The sequence below is a fragment of the Semicossyphus pulcher genome, unplaced genomic scaffold (assembly GCF_022749685.1).
Source record: "Semicossyphus pulcher isolate SPU_LCO1_2020_fin unplaced genomic scaffold, fSemPul1.0.p SCAF_7, whole genome shotgun sequence".
Lineage (NCBI taxonomy): Eukaryota > Metazoa > Chordata > Actinopteri > Labriformes > Labridae > Semicossyphus > Semicossyphus pulcher.
The window spans coordinates 5,500,997-5,524,240 of record NW_027211748.1 but is presented as its reverse complement, the minus strand read 5'-3'; the positions used below and the strand labels follow the sequence as shown (position 1 = coordinate 5,524,240).

Here is a 23,244-nt window from a genome sequence, read left to right as displayed (position 1 = left end):
TATTACACATACAGTATCTGTATATGTAGTTGCACTCCCTTGACTGGAGCACAGAAAAAGTGGCTGCTGGTGCATCGTATTACTGAAGTTAAGATTGTTATAATGTCAGTATGATGTTCTAAAGCTCTCCTGAATGTGGTCCTTTTTTGCCAGCCCCTCAGCAGCATCAGCAGCCACTTTCATTTTTAGATTCAGATTATAGCAGTTTATGTCACTTTGATATTTCCAGTTGCAGTGATGAGGAGGCAGTAAGACAAGATGGGCCTTGGCAGGGATTATAGACCTGCCACAAACCAAACGCTGTACAATTATTTATTGTTGTTTTTCCGCTAATATTTACCTCACTTCGCCCTCGTCTCGATGTCGTCTCAATGCCTTTTCTACACTACAAGGAATGTAATTGTGTTATTGTACTTATTTAGTTTTTGGTCTTAAATCAATCATATTATACCACGGCCGTCCTTAACAAAATATATATATTTATTTACATTTATAAAGTAATCATATTGAATGGGTGCGTTTTAATCATGGAATATAAAAAGTGAACATGATTATGTTGAAGTAGGACAGTGGAAATGTTCCTTTTGGTAAGAGACACTGTACAGCTCTGGAAAAAATCAAGAGACCGCTCCAAATGTTCCTTAAATCAGCATCTCTCTCTACATGCCAGGGCCAGCTCAGTCCAGATCTGATTAATCATCACAATTATATAGTTGTTCCACCAAATATTGATTTCTGAACTCTTCCTAAGTTTAACATGAGTATTCTGTTGTTTAAACATGAACATGAACTTGTTTTCTTTGCCTTATTCAAGGTCTGAAAAACATCTTTTTGGCATCTTTTTGTAATCTTAATCGGTCGTCATTTTCTGTAAATGAAAGACCTCAGTGAGAATACTTTATTTGGGAGGTGGAGAAATGTGGAAAACAAAAGTTCTTTTAACTCAAACACAAACCTATAAATAGTCGGACCAGAGGAAAACGCTGAAGCTGTATAGTCATATGTAGCCAGTAGATGGCAGCACACAATAGGTTGATGTTGAAGTCAATATCATGTGTCTGCAGAGCCGGCGACTGCAGATTCAGGACCGCAATTCTGGGACCACATTTCTAGGACCCTCTTGTTTTTGCAAAGAAAACAAGTTCATGTTCATGTCTAAACAACAGAATACTAATGTTTAACTTAGGAAGTATATGAATAACTTATTCAGAGATCAATATTTGGTGGAACAACTATATAATTGTGATGATTAATCAGATCTGGACTGAGCTGACCCTGGCATGTAGAGAGAGATGCTGATTTAAGGAACATTTGGAGCGGTCTCTTGATTTTTTCCAGAGCTGTACAGTGTCTCTTGCCAAAAGGAACATTTCCACTTAAAGCACAACAGAACATTAATGGAAAAGTGTACTCATGTGGAGCTCTAAATAATACCCATCACACATCACAGCAGCCTTTTGTAGAACACAGGGCCACCCATAAGGAGGGAAATAGGAGAAAGCTTTCTGGGGCCTAGATGGTAGGGAGGCCCTGGATGAAAGCAATAACCCTTTTATCCTTAATATAGCCTTTGCATTTGCAGTATATAGTATTATTACAGACTGGGTGTCTGTGGCGACATACGCCGAAAAAAGTGGCACCCAGTTAGTGACGCGTTTCCATCAGCCAGCAGTGGCTGGTCTGCCAGAGAGGGTAGGCGGTAGGCAAATTTGACACTCAGATGAAGCTAAACAGTCTAAAAAGGAAAGAGACCGCCTGCGAGGAAAATCAAGAGTTACAACCGTGACAAAGGGATCCAGCCATTGACATCTGATGAGGGAAGTGTCTCTCTCTCTCTTAGGTGGCACCCAAGAGAACCAATTTGAAATCTTCTTTAAATAATATTTTATTTTTTAGTTTTAAAATGGAAACCACCTTTCATAAAGCCCTGAGTATTTTCAATCCTTACAGTGTCACGGGACATGCATATAATTCAGATACCAGAAAAGAAAGGAGAAGAAAAAAGGGGGCATTTACCCAAACGAAAATGTGCTGAGAGACTTTCAGTCAGCCCAGCCATCTGTGGGTGGGGTTGGTAGTCCAATAATATGTTAAATTATAGAAAAGTAAACAGTTATAATTTATATTATTTATGTATTTGTTTATTAGGGACAATGCACATTAATCAGCATCACTGTAAATGTGCCAGTGTTAGACAAGAGGCTCACTTTCAACTGCTGTCCCCCAGCCCGATGTAAAGTTGACCATTAAAACGACAAATTAAACACACAACATATAAAAAAACAGAACATGAAAAGGCGAAACTTGAACAGCCAAACAGGCTAAAAAAGCTTGGGAGAGTAAGGCAACATCATGCACAGTGAAGAGATAAAATAATCCTTTATTCTTCCCACAACAGGGAAATTTAGTGTTGCAGCAGCAAAGTGGGTAGTGCAACGTTATAATAAAGTCCTAAAATCCTAAAAAATATGTAGAGAACTAATAAGATAAGTGAACAATGTACCGTAAATACGCAACAGACCAAATAAAAAACTAAATCAGCAAGTGTACAGCACCTGATGTGATAATCTAAGAGAAGTATTGATCATCAGCTCGGATATAGACGATCTTTGCTCCACAGTGCGTTAGCTGGACCCTGTAAATGCTGCTGCTGTTCGCTGCTGCTCACAGACCTGCCTGCCTCTTTCTGTGGACCAGCTGCCGAAGAATAGTGACCATGGCACCTGCAAAGAACAGGGTGTTTGTCATCGGTGTGGGCATGACCAAGGTAAACTTATTTAACGTTTGTATTGTCTTAGTCTGGAAAAACACTTAAACAACCTTATGTAAGAATATAGGCTAACAGAGATGGCTAACTCCAGTTTGCAGTCATTTAACGTTTTCCACGCAAAAACCTTTGATTTTAAATTATAATTGTACACTTTGATCACATTTGATATAACAAGAACTGCACAAGATTCTCTTAAAGTGTCAACAGCTGTCCAAAATCTGTCAACAGCTAACATAACACATTGTAAACATTAGCTAGCTTAGTTAGCTCAAAGTGAGTAACTTTGATGTAGTTTGGTTGTGTCTCAAGTTTTAAAGTTGTTTCTTTGAGTTAAATCTGGGCTGAATGTTTAACGTTAGACCTCTATGTCCTCACTATGTTCCTCCGCTTTCTGAGTCCATAGTTCATGGCCATCCGAGTTACAGACTGTGCTAAGGGTCATCACTCCAGCAGGCTGCTAGCATTATGAAAACAGCAGCTCCAAGTCTGACTGAACAGAAGTGGAGTGTCAACTTAAAACTCAGAATTTCATAAGCAGGTTGCAAGTGAAAAAAAGCGTTCAGGCCGACAGTGCTTTAAGTGGAGTAGTGCTTTTATTATGAAACTTTGTAGTATAATAGTAGATGAAAGGATATGGAAATATTCTCGGCTTTATACCTGATTGAGGTTCCTATTGTAGATGCACTCAATTCCAGTCCCACGCGTGCTGCCGACCATAGAAATCATATGTGACCTGACAAGGATGTTGCCAAAAAAGTCGGGAATATTTTCTAAAATGTAAAATGCATTTATGTAAGAAAACGTCTTCAAAATTTTGCAAACGATAAAATGCACTTAATTATTTAAAACAATAATTATCAAATAGAATTCATTTTAAGTATAACTTTTTCTTAATACACAGTGTGATGTCTTCAAATGTGTTTTTCTGTCTGAGTAACAGCAAAAACCCAAAGATACTTAGTTTACAGTGACTTATGACTAAGTAGCAGCTTATACTTTTATTTTGAAAGGCTGGCATTTTTTCGTTATTATTGTGTATTGCTTGTTTAGAGCCATTCGACCTGTATCTTGAGTTTCTTCCATTATATTTGTTGAAATTAAGTTCAATGTTGAAAAGTAAAACATACTAAACTACAGAATAGAACAACAGTTAAAATACTTCTGTTGAATCGTTGAATATCTGTCACAATTTCTGTATTTTGCTGCAGTTTGACAAGCCTGGAGCCCGAGGTGACTATGATTACCCTGATATGGCGAAGGAAGCAGGTGCTTATCTTAACAGAATATGGACATTGTGCAATCATCAGGAGATACCATATCTGAACATCTGTAAAATGGATCTTATTGTATAACATCTAACATGTTTGATTACTGCATTTCACGTTCTGTTTTAGGTCAAAAGGCCCTCACAGACGCAGGAGTCCCATATTCTGCCATTGAGCAAGCCTGTGTAGGATATGTCTATGGTAAGACAGTGTTGATAAGTCAGTAAAAACATACCTGTTGTTTACTGAAGTCTTGAACAATGCCAACTCTGATATTGTATGTGAGCACAGTATATGCTCTCACAACACTTTTAACCCCTGAAATAAGTCTTTCTCATATTGTAGTCACATGATTAAAATAAGTAAAATAAATAAAGAACTACAAGGCGTTAAAGTTGGACTCTATTTGATGCAATCATCAAGTGTCCATCATTAATATAAGAAGACAGGTCGGTGACAAGAGAAGAAAGCCGACCGCTGGCAAGAAAGCTTTACGCTTAACACCCCGTTCAGACCGGGTATTTTAATGGTTGGATCACAAGTGGACAGCCTTAAGTACAGGTCTGAACACACCCAGGAAGACTTAAGAAAAGAAAAGACTTAAAAGTTTTTTATATATTGAACAAAAAGTCTGAGATACTTCGAATACTTTGAATCCACATTAGGGCTTTGATGCATTAATTAAGCTGCAATTTCTTAACTTTGACACACTGCACATTTGCATTCTCTCCACTCGTTCACAAACTCAAACCATGACCGTTTATCAACCCAACTTAGCTAGTAAGTAACAGATATAAAATATCCTGTATATCATTAACAGACATTATGGAAGCTTGTTTAAATCCAGCCGGTCCCTCTAGGTTGTTCTTTACGTTTGACTCCATTACTGAGAGCCGTGACGCCTACCTTCTTCCGTCAGGTGACTCCACATGTGGGCAGAGGGCCATTTACCACAGCCTGGGCCTGACGGGGATCCCCATCATCAACGTCAACAACAACTGCTCCACGGGCTCCACCGCTCTCTACATGGCTCGGCAGCTGGTCCTGGGAGGTGAGTCAAGCAGAACATATATAAGTGATAAACAGCCTCAAAGTGTTGTAGCAGCATAATCTATGATTAAACTGAAACTGCACTCCTCTTCTTTCTGCAGGTCTCGCTGACTGTGTGCTTGCTCTCGGGTTTGAGCGGATGGAGAGGGGCTCCTTGTCCTCAAAGGTATAAAACTACAGGTTGTTATTGTTGTAAGTGATGTAGAGGAAAAGTAAACACTACCTAACATCTTCAATCCATCATACAGATGTTGTTGGAACACAATCAACCTCATGTGTTTTTGCCAGCAGGGCGGTTGCTCTGGAGCGCAGCAGACACAACAGATTAGAGAAAGAATGAACCTCTGTGTTCTTATACTAGATTTAATGAACTGCTTTGGTGCTAACAGTGAATTCCTTTTAAAACAGGCTTTTCTATATCTTATAACAGTACAGATGTGGTAGAGGGATAGTTCAGGGTCTTTGAAGTGGGGTTGTATGAGGTACTTATCAATAGTTAGTGTAGGTCTACAGGGTAGTTGTGCGCAGTTAGACAGAGTGCTAAAGGAAAGGACTCTCTAACGCCAGCGTGACGCAGTGACAAATATAAAAGATGCAGCGTACACTTAGACAAAAAAATATATTTTTGTTTATTATTATTTATTATGTTTTTATATGTTTAGGTGGCTAAAGTACGCGGTACTCCTGACCCCATCTGCAGCAGTGCTTAGCTTAGCCTCCGTGTAGAAACTCCGGCTGGCTTCTCCTGACAGGGGCCGTGCTGACTGTTATCTATTGTGTGTAGTACCCATACTGTTGAATCAGAATCAGGGTTTATTGCCAAGTAGGTTTACACATACAAGGAATTTATTTAGGGGATTTGGTGCAGAACAATTAACACATAACTATGATAAGAATCAGTAAAAGACTTAAATAGAACAAGGTAAAACACAAGCAATAAGAATAAAAAAAATCAAAAGCAATATGTACAATACAAAATATGTACAACAGGTGTGATTAAAAACTGTTCTATTCTATATTTCTATTGTTCAGAAATTCTATTCTTCTGAACATTTTGGAAATTCTGCTGTTTTGTGAATAAATGAACTTACTTGAGTTTAGTTATTTAGTTGTTTTTCTGTGCAGAAACAAGATTAAAATAAACCAGAAATATACGTTCACATAAGAAAATGCGGAAGGGAAACCACGTCATGTTAAAGACAAAGGAGTAGAAGTGCAGCCGGGTCTTTGTAGTGATCACATACAGGTGCTCTTTGGTTTGCTGTGCGTGATTCTTCTGTGCAGGGGGCATTGCATAGGGAAGAAAATGATCTCAATCAAAAATATAAAATGCAACTGTCATTCAAAACCATGCAATGACCCCTTCACAGATTAATTAACCACCTTACATTGAATTTAAAAAAATTCCTCAGACTAAGTTGGACATTTAAAAAGTAAAAATTTTAGTAAAAAGTTCTTTTAAAACTTCCTGTCTCTAGTATATGGACAGGACAAATCCAATGGACAAACACATGGAGGTGATGATCAACCGTTACGGGATGGTAGCAGCTCCAGCAGCTCCTCAGTTGTTTGGCAACGCCGGCAGAGAGCACATGGAGAAATATGGTACGTGCTGCATGAAACGTGAATCTTGCATTTAGTTGATGATTTTAATACATCATGAGTAAATGTTTGAGTCGATGTTTTCATCTTTTAGGCACAAAACCGGAACACTTTGCCAAAATTGCCTGGAAAAACCACAAGCATTCCACCAACAACCCGTAAGACGACATTAACGTTAAAAACAGAGCATGCTCTGAAAATACCCATGAACTTATTTTGATCAACTTTGTGTGTGAGCGTGCGTGTTTACATCCCTGCAGGTATTCACAGTTCCAGGATGAGTACAGTCTGGAGCAGGTGATCAACTCCAGGAAGGTGTTTGAGTTCCTGACTCTGCTGCAGTGCTGGTAAGAGCCCACTGATTACACTGATTATACTGGTTAAATCTTTCAAGAATAAATGGATCATAAATGGGTGTAATTATGCCTAAGCAGAGGCGAGCAAGTCGTAAATAATTTCCGCTGTGCTAATTTTATTGTGGATTCTACTTCATTGATGATAATTGCCTCAGTTGCTGACTCAACTTTGTCTTTTTCTCCTCTTCTCCTCTCGTCAGCCCGACTTCAGACGGTGCTGGAGCAGCCGTTCTGGCCAGTGAAGACTTCGTCAGGAAGCACCATCTGGAGGGCCAGGCGGTGGAGATTGTGGCGCAAGAGATGGTGACGGACCTCGCCTCCACGTTTGAAGAAAACAGCTGCATTAAGATGGTAAGATATTGTTACTGTTTTAGGAGTAACCTAATTGAGGAGGGCTGGAGCTTAGGGACATCGGATAATTGACACGAGGTATCAAAATCAAAGGCAGTGAGACGGCAGATTCCACAGAAAGGACTGTATTTAGGCAGTTGCACCTTTTAATTGTTAAGTGGTGGGTGTGTGTTTACACATCATCATTCTCATTTAAAATGCCGACAGGCAAAGGAGAACACAGGTCCGGTTGGTGGCAGAGCAATGGGTTCTTCCCCTATTTACTGGCGACCACAGATCAGGCAGTTTAATGGAAATACAACTCTAACAATTAAACTCTTTAAAACAGATGAGAGATGTGTAATTCTTGTGGATGTGAAGATTTTTATGGTAACAGGTCAAGGTCACTGTCATCACACTGCTGTCCTGTTATCATACATGTGATGTCTAAGCAACACCTGGAAGGAATTTTATGACATCTTGTTTATTTTGTCTGACTGAGAGAATAACACCTGCAGTCAGTTAGTGGACGATCTTAGTTTGCATGCTTGTTTGTTTGTCAGCTGCAAGAAGGCTGTATTACAGAGAGAGAGATGTTTTGGTATCATGCAGGCCTACTAATGCCATTGTTTTGTTTTTTTACGATGATGTATTCTTTCATATATTTTTCATTATACGGAAATACCCCCAGTCCCCTCTCATTTCCTGGGAAACACATGGGTGGATGTAAACTGCATTATTACTGGTTGTCGGAGGTCTAAAACCGCAAAGTATTTCTAGTTTTTTCTTTTGTTGGATTTTTTAGCCCAGCTGCCTCATTATCTCACGGCTTTTGTTTTATGTAAATGTTTCCTATTTCCCGTCCTCTTGTGAGAGTGCTGTCACAGATTCAGGGGGAATTCACTCAGAACGAGCTGCGGCCGCTGATAGCTCCATAAATTGCGCATCATTTGCCATCGCTGTCTGCTCCGTCTCAGGGTCCGATTCACAAAGCAAATTGCACTTATGATATTCAAGCGCAAACACGGCCATGACGTTTCACAGATCCGTGCAGTTTGCTCTTGTTTTGTGTCTGATTGTGGAGAGAAGCTGTCTGCTCCTACACTCTCTGTATTAGTTGAGTGCACACTTACGAATCTCAACTCCATGCACAGATCCATGATGTCTGTGCCCGTGTGCCGGTGTTGAGCCCTGCACAGCCCCGGACTGATTGGTCTCCTGATTACAATAATAATAACGGAGCGAAAAGGCACTTTGAATGGTCGAAAGACGAGACTAGGTGGAGCCTATCCCAGCTGTCATTGGGCGAGAGGCGGGGTACACCCTGGACTGATCGCCAGTCAATCACAGGGCTGACACAGACAGATAACCTTTCATGATCACATTCACACCTACGGGCATTTTAGAGTCACCAATGAACCTGACGAGCATGTCTTTGGACTGTGGGAGGAAGCCGGAGTAACAGGAGGGAACCCACTCATGCACGGGGAGAACATGCAAACTCCACACAGAAAGCACCAGCGTGCAGCCCTTAAAGTCGAGGTGAAATGAAAAATGTCATTTTAATCCTTTTAGATCACATCCCCGGTTATATTGTGCATGTATTTGACAATATAGGCCAAAAAAAATACAGAAAATCCATTTCTTCGTATTCTTATATCAAAATCTGATAATTTTTTCTTCCTGTAAAACAAAATATCACATGTGCCTATGTAAGCTAGGACCAACCAATTTCAACCAATAATATCATGACATCCACCTGTCAATCAATCTGCAACATTTAGCCGCAGAGCACCAAGAAGGCTCGGTCAGTTAGCTAGCTACTGCGCTGTGGAGAGCGTCTGTCTACGCCCACTTCTCAACGATCAAATCAAATCCCTCTAATGATATGTCCCACCTGCACGTCCTGTTTCACTCGGAAATACGTCACGATACGGAAGCTAGATACTCTCCAAATGCCGTTTCAGCTCGACTTTAAAGAAACATGTAATAAGTGGTAATAAGAATAATATTACAGGTCACACCTGATTAGTCCAGCATGTCTCTCAGTACGCTTTAGAGACTTGAGGTAATCATTGTGTTTCTACCCGCAGCTTAAAGTTTATTTGGATTTCATATCAAAGGAATGAGCAGCAACAACTATTCAGTAACTTCTGTATATACTGTATATATAAAAATGATTCATTTTTTCATACGAGTTCCTAAATGTGCTTCTTTTTCTTGTTCAGGTGGGCTACGACATGTCTCGCTTGGCTGCCCAAAAGTGTTATGAAGCTGCAGGTCTGTCACCCGGTGATGTCGACGTGGTCGAGCTGCACGACTGCTTCTCTGCCAACGAGCTCATCACGTATGAGGCCCTGGGGCTGTGTCCAGAGGGTAAGACTGCAGCTCCTATTAGTCTAAGTGATCCTCCAGCTAGAGCAGGAAGTTTCCAACCGTCCTTCTTCAACCTGAATTTTGGTTTCCACTTTTAATGGGCAACACTTTTAGATTTCACCTTTTAAATATGCAATATGTGATCTTAAAATTCAGTGTTTTCCACACCTGAAGCCCAGGCTGCTGAGCTGAGTGGATGGATTGGGACTCTTTTAAGAGCAGGCAGCAGTCTGTCTCACTGCAGAACACAAAATGCAGTAACTATGTCCCGCCCCTTCAGCTAACAAAAACACACATTTAAGTTACCAAAAAATATGGATCCCTCACGTCGGCGTGTTTAACAGCAGAACAGCTTCTTGTGTTGGTCTGAAACAGACGTTCACAGGTATGTAAACTTCAATGACTGTAGTGATTGTTTTAGTTATGTCTCCTCTCACCGTTCCTCCTCTACTCTGCTAATCAGGAACAGATCGGCTGCAGGAGCCGTATTTGTCAACAGAGCTGTCAATCATCCTTTTTACAGCATCAAATAACAAATTAAAAATAAACTTGTCAGAAAAATGAACACTTGGACGTAAATCAGTAATGTAAGTTTACTTGTAAGTAAACAATAATGACAGAATGATGAAAATGTATTTGATGTGATTTTATAGTTTGACCCATGTCCCATCTGTTAACATGGAGGAGGCGGGCTTTATGACCTATACTGCAGACAGTCAGCAGGGGGCGATAGAGAGGGTTTGGCTTCACTGTTAGGGAATTGTCATGTCGTCCATCCAAATACATCCACTTTGGATATAATTTCAAAGAGAGTGAATTAAGAATAACTATAATTACAGATGGATATTTTAATGCCCAATAAGTCATGCCTTTGACTGTGGACTTTAACTTTATCTGTCTTATTATATGTTTTTAACCTGTTTGTTTTAATACTCAACAGCTTTTATTAGTATAATTTGTTGATTGGTTGTCTAAGTTGCCTTCCTGAGGTTTGGGATAGACTTTCTTTTCAGTGTTGCATTTTACATAACGACACACATAAGACCCACTTTGTTGTATTTATAGAGTCTCTTGGTTATTTGAGGGAACTCTTTTATTCCATACCCCGTCTTAAATCTTGTCTCATACTTTATAAATAAAGGATAATGTCTAGTGAGCCTACTGGAACCCCGACAGGGTGAGCAGGACCCTGACACTAGGCGGTTCCTAGCAATGGTCTATTCTTCCCAGCAGCGGTCTGCTATAGATAAATAACAGACCCTGAAATACTGTAATTAAGTATTTAACAGCCACGTTTTTTGCCATTTTTATTATAAACATGCCCTTATGATATTATATTAATATGTGATAATATAATACTGGACATTTCTCTCTGTACTGTTTTCCCTCTGCAGGTAAAGCCGGAGAGCTGATTGACAGAGGGGACAACACATACGGAGGCAAATTTGTGGTCAACCCCAGTGGTGGTCTCATCTCTAAAGGACATCCTCTGGGCGCTACAGGTACGACGAAACTCTGACTCTGATGAACACCACTCAAGGATTTTGCCTTAATCTTAACTCTAACAAGGTCCATTAAAGGTTTATTTATTCAGATTTTAATGAGTTGTATAACAGGAATATTTGACAACAAACAGGCTAACTGAAAAACAGATAACCACAATAAGACAAATAGGAAACCAACAGACATTGGTATCAGGAAAGCAATTACTTGGCTCTAATAACAGTGGGCATCATAAGTGCATGACAACAACAATTACACACAGGATGTTCTGGCTCAGTCCATTAGATTCTTGATGAGGTTACAGTGCTTCCTTCAGACCGGCTAAAGCTGTCCCATTGGTCACATCATTTTCTTTTCCATTTAAGTCTCCCCTGCATCTTTTTTTTCTCCATCATTTCTTCTCTCAAATTTTACTGCAGTTTTTGAGGCTCTTTCCAACATGTTAAAATCAGCAGAGCACAGGTAATTAAGCCAGATTTTTATCTATGTGCAAAAATACTTTACCGGTAACCTTGAGTATCTTGGTAGTTGAAAATTGAATCTATAGTCAATAATGACACAACAGAGCTACATTTTCCTCTAGCTCCTAGGACATATTCCCTTATTGTTGTAAAGAATCCTTTCCAATGTTTCTTCATCAAAAGTACAACCCCCCCCCCCTTTCCCATATTATATTGTTTTTACATTTACGCAAGGGCAGAGCTCATACCACTTTGAAGCTTTACTGTCAGCGACACTGTTGATAGTTGTAGATAACATTTCTGTATTATTTTGTAGTATATATTTAAGCAAGGCAAGTTTATTTATAAAGCACCATTAATACGTAGAGACACTCAAAGTGCTTTAAACGGTTAAAAACAGAGCATTAAGAGCCTTAAATGAAATATGACAATAGGCAAAAATAACACATTAAAATTAGGGCTGTGAAAGTAAACACGATAATAACGAGTTAGCCATGGACAACCATGCGATTAATCATGATTAAATATTTAAAAACAATGCAACAGTATATGCTTAAGTCTACTTTCTTTTGAATTATAAATCATCAGTTAAAATTTACCATCTTCTGTCTTTTCTAGATTTAATAACGTTTTAATTTTTTTTAAATTCAGTTTAAGTTCTAACAAAACAAAATGACATACAAAACTAAAATTAAATAAAATATAAATCCCACCCCAAACTAACAGAAGCTGCAAAGAAACAAACATGGACACCTTATAAATAAATATTACAAATATAAAGTACTTCTACAAGTGCACTTGCATGCATGCATGTCTGCAAGCATGTCTGCAAGCATGAGACAGCATATAAATATTGTACCGTGATGATGACAGAGACTTAGTGAATAGCACAGACAGAGTAAGCAGGAAGACAATCAGACTGATGGCTTCCAAGCAAAAATGGCCTCTGAAGGAAAGAGCACAAAGGCTCCGCAGGCGCCACAATTTACTTTGCCCTCACTTTGGCTAGGGTTCTCAGCTGGAGGAAGCACGCTCTCACCACAGAGTTTATTTGTTTGTCGAATTTAAAGGAGGAATCAAAAATCACCCCAAGGTTTTTGGCAGAGGGTTTTAAACATGAGGACAGTGGACCAAGTTTGTGCCAGATCTGGCTGGTGTAATCAGATGGGCCGAACAGAACTACCTCAGTTTTTTCATCGTTAAGTTTCAGGAAGTTTTGGGCCATCCAGTCTTTAATGTCCTGGAAGCAGTGAAGCAGCGGTTGTAGAGACTGAGGGCTATGGCATTTTAGTGGGAGGTATATTTGGGTATCGTCTGCGAAACAGTGAAAGGAGATGCTTCTTTATGAGGGGACCCAGTGGGAGCATGTAGAGGGAGAAAAGAAGAGGTGCCGACACTGAGCCCTGGGGAACCCCAGAGGTGAGGGGGGCCGATGAGGACAGGGCAACAGGTCACATTAAAGATTCTATTTTACAGATATGACTTGAACAGATTTAGGGCTTTTCCCTGGATCCCGACCCAGTCCTTAAGCCTGGCAATAAGCAGGTTGTGATCAACCGTGTCAAATGCGGTGCTAAGGTCTAAAATTTGATAAAACGTTAGGATCAAGGTTTGTTTTTTTAAGAAGTGGCTGAACCACTGCGTGTTTAAAGGACAAAGGAAAACAACCTGTGGAGAGGCAACTTTTTATGATAGAGAGGATGCTGGGGCCAACAATATCAGACGCCTCTTTAAGTAGGTGTGAGGGAATAGAGTCAGATGGGCATGCTGTGGGCTTCAGATGGTTGACTGTGTCCCACAGAGAGTGAAGACACACTGGGTCTAACTTGTTTAAGACGGGCACGGCTGAAGGAGGGTCATAAGGCACCAAAGGAGAAGGTCTGATTTTCTTCCGTATATCAGCAATTTTGTCAACAAAGAATTTTAAAAAAGTCTCACGAGTTAAAGAGGAGAGGTCTGTGAGAGTGTTGTCCATTGGATTGATAGTAGAGTTTATAGTGCGAAAAATAACTTGGGCCTGTTGCAGTTTTTTGAAATGAGGTTCAGTCTGTATTTTTATTTTGAATTTATTTCTCTATTGCATTTTTTTCTTAAGAAAAGTGAACTTTCCCCTAAATACAGTGTCTAATTTGTAGGTATTTCCAAATATGGCTGTGTGCCCTAAGACAGGAAATGGCCCTCACTGAATAAGTCATCTATGATAACATAAGATTCTTTTACTGTCCTCGTGAAGGTCTTTGTCTTTGACTCGAATGTTGCACACATACAGCTGCCTCCACAATACTTTTAAGAACATTTAAAGCAAGTAGCACATGCTTATCACATCTACAAATTACACATAATACAAATTACCCAAAATGCACATTTTGCAAAACAAGACAAGAGCAACATGAAGCCATTGTATTCTTATACCTTGTGTTAACCACTCATTGCAATTAATCTCTCTTAGCTCTTTAGCTATTTTAATAATAAATAAAAATAATAATAATAATACACTTTCTTTATAACACACTTTTCTTAACAAGGTTACAAAGTGCTTGACAGAAGATTAAAAGGAAAGCAGATAAAAAACTGTTAAAGACAGGAGATAAATAAATTCATGAAAGCCTTCCTGTAAAAGGTCTTCAGAGAGGATTTAAAAGAAGCTGAAGTTGTGGCCTGTCTTATTTTATTGTTGGGGTTGGTACATTAAAGGTGTTTTAGCTTGTTTGGAGCAGCAGATAAGATTTGTTGTTCTGCACAGAACATACAAACATCTTCAAACTTTACCCAACGATTCCCACAGTGTCCACCAGGTGGCGTGTGTCTCATTGGTATGACCTACAGTGAAGCCTGCATGTGTGAGAGCAGCTGCCCGTGGCTTTGGCAGCTCTCCCTGTGATCTCTGCACATATTAAACTGCTGAGGGACGACTCTGAGCAAACAGCAGCTGACTCACCCGGCCCTTACCTGCTCCCTGACAGATTTAATATTTTTCATTTGTGTACGGTACCATTTTCTTTTTATATTCATGGTCATTACTGCCCGGCAGGTTTGTGTGCATTCAGTCACACGCACGCTGACGGAGAGTAAGAGGGTGATACAGTGCAGTTTTCTCCTTCCCACATCAGCACAAACCTTTAGATTTTTCAGAGTTTTTTCCTTTGATTGATCCTCTTCTTTTCTTCACACCTCACTGTCTCCTTCCCCCCCGTCATCACTCCTGACTCTTATCTCCTGGGTCATTCTCCCGGTGTGCGAGTGCCCCAGTCAGCTAAGCTCTGTCTGATCCGTGGTGTTGCTCCTAATCTTGGTTTTAAAGCTCTGACCTCTTCACTCGCCAACGCTGCGAGCGAGGGGATTGATGGCTAATTGAGCGACCCGTGCAGGGACCCTGTCCAATGAGGCAGTGTAAGCCACCTCAGGAGGGTTTGATTTTAACGTGTTGACATGACATCCAGGGTACTCAGAGCCTCACCAGTACACAGTTTGATGTACCGCCTCGCTGTTTCTTTCAGGAATGAAAGGACACAAAGATTTTTGATCACCATCGGACCATTCGAGCTTTTGTAAGCAGCTTTGTTGAAATTATTTCACTGAAGGACTGATGATGAAGATTGTGTTCCTCTGAATGTTCCTTGTCGTTGTGTATAAATAGCCCGAGACGCTTTACTTTGAAAGGTAGCCTGCTTAACCGTTCAGGCAGTGCTCCAATTAGCATTTAGCATAAATTGCCCCCATGTGGAGAAGATTATTAAATAGCTTTAGAATATGAAAGATGCACCACGAAGAGGTCTTAACCCTCAAGTCCTTTAGCTCGTGGGGTTAATAGAGAAATGTGAAAGCTCATTAAGCATATGGGATGAAATACTTAGCCATAATGTTAGCGCAGGAGCTGTCCGTGTCGAGATTAGGGAATGAGTCGTCAGATTAGGAGCCAGCTTGTCACCCCTCTGAGAGAGGAGATTGTGTTTAACACCTGCAGCATGCTTTAGTGTCTACAATTGATGGGTCGATGAGCCTGAAGTCCATCTTCTCTACTGATTATTGCAGTGGTTTAAAATAGTGGATATTTTCCTTTTGTCATCATTTAAAAACTGCAGTGATACTAATCTCTATTTACATATTCTATATAAGCATGTAGAATCTGTTGGCGCACGATTTTAGTACGGGAAGTGTTCAGGAAGTGTTCTTTGACCAATCACATATCAGCAGGCCGCAGCATGTGCAGGAAAAACAGTTTTAGCTTGTTATTAATCTCTATAAACAGACATCTGCAGCAAGTTCAGCTAACGAACTGCTCTTGATCTAAAATTCAACTTGAGACGAATTCCCTGACGCTGCGCCACGAAAGCCGTTCAGCGTTCAGAATTCCCAACTTCCTCAAATGCATCAGAAACGATCGATCCGACCTCCGTTCAACAAACGAGCATTTTCAAAGTAGTTTTCTTCTCCTCTCGAGGACAGACCTGACAAAGCTTCATTTTTACTTTTTACTAATCTGCATCATGATGTTGAAATGTCGGCAAACTTAAGACCCGTTAATTAAAGTAAATCACTTGTGAAATTCTCCCTGTCCACATCAAAATAGTTTCCTTTCACAACAGGCACCTGTTTTAGCTCCATTCTTTGCCACCACAGCAGCACCAAACAGAACACACACAAAGTTAGCAAGAAGGTGGTAAACATGGTGTTTTCATTTAGACGCTAAAGAGACGTTTATTTCTCAGGTGTTGGTGGAGACCAAAAACAGAGGTCAAAGTTGAGTGATATTGTACGTCGACTTGTTAATCTAGTGACTTGTAAAGCTGCTCTGTGTCTTCTGGATGTGTAAATAAACTTTTTATCTAACAAGTTCACCACATAAACTTTGCAAGTGATAATACGCTGAGGTTCTGTTTTAACTTGTTTCTGCTGCCACCAAAAACAGGTACTACTGATTTAAAACTCTCGTTATAACTGCGTGTATTATGATTGTGGAAAACTGAGAAGCTTTTTGATCTTTGCAACAAACTAATTTCAAATTTCCTTTGATGCATTTTACATCATGTGGATCTATTTCTTGGACCTCAATCTCAGAGTCTAAGTACGAAACAAGGCTGAAAAAATGTTCCTGTTAATGACACCATAACTTCACCTCTCCTCAGTTTCTGCGTGATGATGCATTTTTCAGCTTTAATAACATTTCAGAACACATCCCCCTCTTTGAGTCAGTCACCCTTTTCTCCTTCTCTGTCTGTCTCAGGCCTGGCTCAGTGTGCAGAGCTGTGCTGGCAGCTCCGTGGTCAGGCTGACAGGAGGCAGGTCCCCGGGGCGAAAGTGGCCTTGCAGCACAACATTGGCTTAGGAGGAGCTGTTGTTGTTGGTCTCTACAGGATGGGATTTCCTCAGGAGGCCAGGTGAGGAAGAAGTTACCAACTAGATTTTATTTATGTCCAAACATGACTGTAAAAAACTCTTATTTTGAAAAGCAGAAGGAATACATGACAATAGATAAACAAAGTTAACCTGCACAAAATACAACAAAATACATACGAACAAAGACGAGGAGAAGAAACAAAACAACAAAAACAAAAGCGAGTAAACAAAAATGAAGATATAAATAAATAAACATATTTTTATTAAACTTTTATTTTGCAAAGCTGAAGGAAAATATGAAAATACACAAACACAGTAAACCAACGCTAAATACTACAAAACACATACGACCAAACAGAAGGAAACGAGAGAAACTGGCAAAAGAAGAAGATATTCTTTATTCATCTATAATTCAATGTTTTCACTCTGTTATTATCAGAAACATGCACACACACACACAAAATACACACATGCACAAACAGGACTCTATGGACATGCCCCAATGCCCCAATGCAGAGTTGTCGGAGTGAGGGGGCTGCACATGGACATGCGCCACATGTGATCCCACAGTGAGGGATTCGGTGCCTTGCTCAAGGACACCTCGACAGTGCCCAGGAAATGACATGGCACCTCTCCAACTAACAGCCCCAGTTCCATGTTTGGGCCGTACCGGGACTTGAAACGGCTACCCTCAGGTTCCCAAGCCAAGTCCCTACAGACTGAGCTACCATCTACCCCTGAAAGAAAGACAAAAAAAAGCTGAATTTACACTCACCGGCCACTTCATTAGGTACACCTGTACAATCTAATGCAGTTCAATCCAACAGCACTGCCATGGATACTGCTTATATGAAGTTTTTGTTGACTTTTGTTTAGTTGAGAGTCCGAAGTGTGTAAATTCAGTGATGTTTATTACTGAGGCCACAGTTAAAGGTGGTGTTGTACTGAACTATATTGAGATGTCTCTAATTTTTTGTCCTCCCTATATGCATACATGAGGGGGCCAGAGTATTAGGAACACCTCTGAATATAATGCAGCTCAGCACAGCCCCACCACCAGTTATGACCTTGATGCTGAAATATCATTAAATTAACATCTATGACAGCTCAGAAAAAGCCTGCACATTACAGGCAACATGAAAGCAAATCTTATGGCTGGTGTATTGGATTATTGGATATTGCAGGGGTACCTAATGAAGTGGCCGGTGTGTGTGTATATATATAAATAAAATAGCAAAAATTATTTATTAAGCTCTTATTTTGAACAGCAGAAGGAACATATAGATATACGCAAACACAGTAAGCCGAGAGAAAATTCTAAAAAAAACCCCAAAAAACGAAACAGACAAAAAAACCCTGAATATTTAAATAAAATAAAATTACAAAAATATTTGTATTAAACTCTTACTTTGCTAAACCAGAAGAAAAATTACAAACACATTTAACTAACACAAAATAAATGCAATCAACCAAAAAGGAGAAGAAACAAACGCCCGAATAAATACAGCTCTGGAAAAAATTAAGAGAGCACTCCAAATGTTCCTTAAATCAGCATCTCTCTCTTCATGTCATGGCCAGCCCAATCCAGATCTGAACCCTGTTGAAAACCTCCTGAATGTGATCGAGAGGAAGATGGAAGGTCACAAGCCATCGAACAAAGCACAGCTGCATGATTTTTTGCTCCAACAGAGGCTGTTATGCCCTGTCTAGGGGTGGCCGAGACATGAATGAGACCCATTTACCTCGAGTCCCGAGCAGCCACAGACACAAAAGTCACCGTTCAAATATGGCGTATTTATTTACAGGAAAAAAAAGTATATAATGTTACGATGACAAAGGAATTCAGCTGAACTTCAGGGTGAATCAACATGAACAATTCTAACTCAGAGGGCAAATGATCTAAACAGGAGAAAACAACCTTAAATACATTAGATTCACCCCTACTTCTTTTTAAGCAAAACTAACAGAATCATAAACAGAGGAAAAGCTACCGGTTGGAAGCAGAGGGAGACTTGGATTTGGAAGTAGGAGAAATGTTGTTTACAATATGTTTTACTCAACCACAAATCTATATATAGAAGAACCAGAGAAAAACACATTTTTGCCATGGTCTCTTATTTTTCTCCGGAGCTGCACCTCACATAAATGAACACTGGGGGTTCAGTCATCCAGTTAATGGACGTCCTTTCCTATATCTGGTACACTTCGTACTTCAATCTCATTGTTAGATTCAATGAAGCATCTTTTTCCAGGCCATGTTTATCAGTGCTGACATCATCAGAGACTCAGGGGTTCCAAGGTTTTACAAAAGGCTCCCAGATCTGGTGGAAAAAAAGGGTCTATCTTTAAGGGCTGTAGGGGAAACTTCAAAGGGAAATAAACTTGTCGCAGTGTGCTGCTGCTGGTTTAGAGACGGAGCTTTATCATTGATCCACATGACGGGGTACGTTCACCAGCACAGCGCAGAAGGTAACTCATTATTTATCCCAGCAGGTATGTCTTTAAACCAAGATTCAGAGACACTTCAAACATCTTTATAAGCTGTTGAACTTTTATAATCCAGATAAAAAGATCATCCTGCAGCAGCTCGACATTTAGTACAAAGATCTGACTGATCTGGATTTATTCTGTGTCTGTCCTCAGGAGTGATGTAAGCCTGTTTGTGATCTTAAATTGCCTCTCCGAGGCGGAATAACAACTTGTTATTTTATGCAGTATCATATTTTATTAGTGATTTAGTCATGTTAATAAACGGCTGTGTTAAATACTTGATTGATTGGTTAATCACTGTGTTTCTCGATAACAGACTGTTGCTATGAAGAACAGACCGTTGCTAGGGATGCGACTCTAATCACACAATCCGGAGGACTAACTGTAATCGTTTCAATCCGCCGAAAGAAGTCCAGTAAATTTGACGTTGGTTTGTTTACAGAGGGAAAAAAGAAAAGAGACAAAACAGACTGAAAGCAATAAAGGTTAAACGATACAAAAACTGAATGCTACGACAGAGATCTACTGAACTGAAGACGGCACGTGAAGTAAACATTAAACAGAACACAGTACGGGATACGGATATGTTTAAAGACGGTGAATGGAAAAGAAAATATCAACAGACTCTGACAGTGACGAAACATCTATCAGGTGCTGCTCTGATTCCTGTGGTCCGATTCACCGCGCCTTAAGCCGCTTTCCCACTGGTCACAAAACACGTTAACACCTGCTAACACCCGGCTTTCCTTAGTGGGAAAGGTTACAATCATCTCCGCCCCCTTTCTGGCGCAATGCTATGCTCCGCTGGTAACTTTTGCAACTCATCTCAGCCACAAATTCTACCCGTCTCCATCCAAGCAGCGCTCGAACATTGCTCCAAATGTGTCGGCGCTGAGTTTGATAAACAGACTGAATGAGTAATAGATACGATAAAGACCTAACCCCGGTAACATCCTCACTGTTTACTAACCCTGTCTCCGGTGCGTTTGTGCGTCTTGCATGGTGACGTCTCACCACGCAGGCTTCTCCAGCTGGAGAGGAAGCAAATCACTACCACCTGTTTTGGGCCTGTTCTAAAGTACACACTTTTTGGTGAAAGAAGAATTAATGAATCTATTTGGGACCAATGTTACTTTAAATTCAATCAACCTCCATTTACACTCGAGAGATCATTGAGGGGCATCCCTCATTTACAATGAAATTAAAAAGACAAACAACAAAGCATTTAAAGAACCAGACGACATTGATTAAAGGGCCAATAATTTTATGTTTCTCGTGCTCAATTATCGCGACCCGTCTGTATTTCCGCGCACAGTTACTATAAAGTATAAACTACGTCTCGACACGCTGTCATATATCCATATGCTTTGCAGTTCATATATTTCAAACACAGAGCTGTGGAGGAGCATCAGGCTTCATGATTTAACTAAGTTTCATATCAGGTGATCACTTCAGTCCGTACTCACCCGCCTCTCCCTCCCTGTGAGCGCCTGCGCAGCAGCTCTCCCCCTCTCTGTGCTGCGAGTCTGCTGCAGAGTTGTTTGTATTATAGTATGATGTGTTTTGAAGTCGATGCATAATGAAATTGACCAACAGGAATTTAATTTCAGAATCATGGTGGGTCAACAACTATCTTGAAAATATTATATATATTTACGAAAAATGCAATATTTGAAGCCTGGGTTGCCAGGTCTGCAGTTTTCCAGCAGAATTGGGCTACTTTTGAAGTGTTGCTGCGGACCCTGTGTGAGGCCCTTTAGAGGCGCGAAGCCTTGCACGTTTTCTTCTGTGAAATAAGCATGTGACCTGTTTTGACCCTGCCCTTCAAAGAATTGGAATCGAAAACGTTACCCAACCCTAATAATTACACTGTAAAAAAGCTGAAAAGATCACTCTTGAAGTAATCTTACCAAAGGTGACAGTATAAACATTTGTAATTCTTTGTGATGCTAAATAAAGTTTCAAAATAAAAATAAACGTTAAAATGTATCACCTCTTGTAATGATCCGAGGACGTACATGAAGTTCTTGCAGCTGTATTTGCAGTGTTTTATTTACCGTTCCAGTTTAGCAACATACCCTTTAGATTAATAAAGCCTGACATGTATCTGAAACAAGATGAAACCTCACTTGACTGAAGTCCTTTAATCTCCTCGCTGTGTCTTTGTCTCCCACAGGTCCCAGGTAGCTGCCATTCCCACCAGCTCAGGCAGCGGTCTGGAGGAGTTTAAAGCCTTCCCTGTGTTCAAAGAGATCGAGAAACATCTACAGGAGGTACAAAAACACACTGTTACCAACAGAGTCACACCCTCCGAATCTTAATGAAGTTATTCTTGTTTTCATGTGATTGTGACAGTATGTTCATAACCAATTATGCATCCATATGTTAGATATTTGTTCCCTTTTGCCTTCTTGATCTTTCTATGTCACGCAAATTCAACCATAATCCTCACATAGTTTCAGACACTACTGCTTCACTTTGATGGACCAATTTATGAAACGATTCCATCTTCCTTTCGTTTTTAAGGCAGATGTATGGTCTTCAGATGCTTTCATCTACAGCAGATACATACAGTATTATGTATGACTTCACATTCTTCATCTTTCCATTTAAAAAGTGTAAGATGCTGACCTTCATATCTACCAAGGTCTCACTGTTCTGAACATTTTTACATTTTACAGGAATAGTATAAAATACAGTTACGCAACAACAATGTGAGCTTTCATTTTTGAGTTATGATTCATACCCTACATTATGCTTTTGAAGTGCAATGATTCACAACTCTCTTCATAATGGACAACTCATGTTAGTTGAAAGTAATTTGCTTTATTTTTTTTGTTCATGTTTATTGGGTTTTTTTTGGAAGATGAATATAATACAAACAACACAAAAACAGTAGAAAAATGAAAAAACAAAAAACAAAGAAAAAAACAGCAAAAATAACAAAAACAGCAAAAATTCAAAAAAATAAAAATTTAAAAACATCAATAAAAAATAAATAAATAAAAAAAACTGCAAAAATAAAAATACAGCAAAAATAAAAACAACTGCAAAAATAGAAAAAAACTGCAAAAAAACCCAAAATGGCAATAATAAAAAAACCCAGCAAAACTAAAGAAAACACAGCAAAAAAACAAACAAAAAAAAAAACACATCAGGATGAGTTGTACCTCATGCATTATGTAAGTGTGAAATCAGGTGGACCTAATTTGAAGTGCTGTAGTGAGGTAGTTGTTGTTAGGTCCATCTGTATAAAAGCACAAAAACATTTAAAACATGCAGACATGGTTTGGTCCTGTTTACACCAAGAGGCCACAGCGTTAGAACCAGGACGAGACGCTGCTGCTAACGGGAATACACTCACTGAGGAGCCCTATTTTGTAACTGAGCATGTGCCTCGATCATCCCACCGACAGAATGTGCCACAGAAGCCACGTTGTATGCTTGTTTACAGCTAGTAACACAGACACAGACACTGAGGTGTAACACTGAAGGCAAAGTTGGTTGTCCCCCCATAATTATTTAAGCCATTTTTTCGATGATCTCCTGTAAATGTACTTTAATATGGCCCTTTTTTATAAAGCTTTAAAGTTGAGCGTGGTAGTTTTGATGTCATGACGACACGCCTTGACAAACGTCTTTAACTACAAGCCACCGTCACACGAGACTCACCTGCTGCTATTAAAAATGAAATACTACTTACA

The 23,244-nt window shown here is 39.8% G+C and overlaps 1 protein-coding gene across 1 annotated transcript in view; it reads left to right on the top strand.

Annotated features, from left to right (window-relative positions):
* Positions 1-2,641: 2,641 nt before the first annotated feature.
* Positions 2,642-23,244, top strand: part of scp2a (sterol carrier protein 2a) — a 39,853-nt gene continuing 19,250 nt past the window's right edge. The window contains exons 1-13 of the mRNA XM_069685010.1: positions 2,642-2,767; positions 3,979-4,036; positions 4,165-4,236; positions 4,955-5,086; positions 5,187-5,251; positions 6,564-6,690; positions 6,782-6,845; positions 6,948-7,034; positions 7,244-7,394; positions 9,602-9,749; positions 11,144-11,251; positions 16,938-17,091; positions 21,717-21,813. Coding sequence (XP_069541111.1) covers positions 2,642-2,767; positions 3,979-4,036; positions 4,165-4,236; positions 4,955-5,086; positions 5,187-5,251; positions 6,564-6,690; positions 6,782-6,845; positions 6,948-7,034; positions 7,244-7,394; positions 9,602-9,749; positions 11,144-11,251; positions 16,938-17,091; positions 21,717-21,813 — 1,389 coding nt within the window. The remainder of the gene's footprint in view (positions 2,768-3,978; positions 4,037-4,164; positions 4,237-4,954; positions 5,087-5,186; positions 5,252-6,563; positions 6,691-6,781; positions 6,846-6,947; positions 7,035-7,243; positions 7,395-9,601; positions 9,750-11,143; positions 11,252-16,937; positions 17,092-21,716; positions 21,814-23,244) is intronic.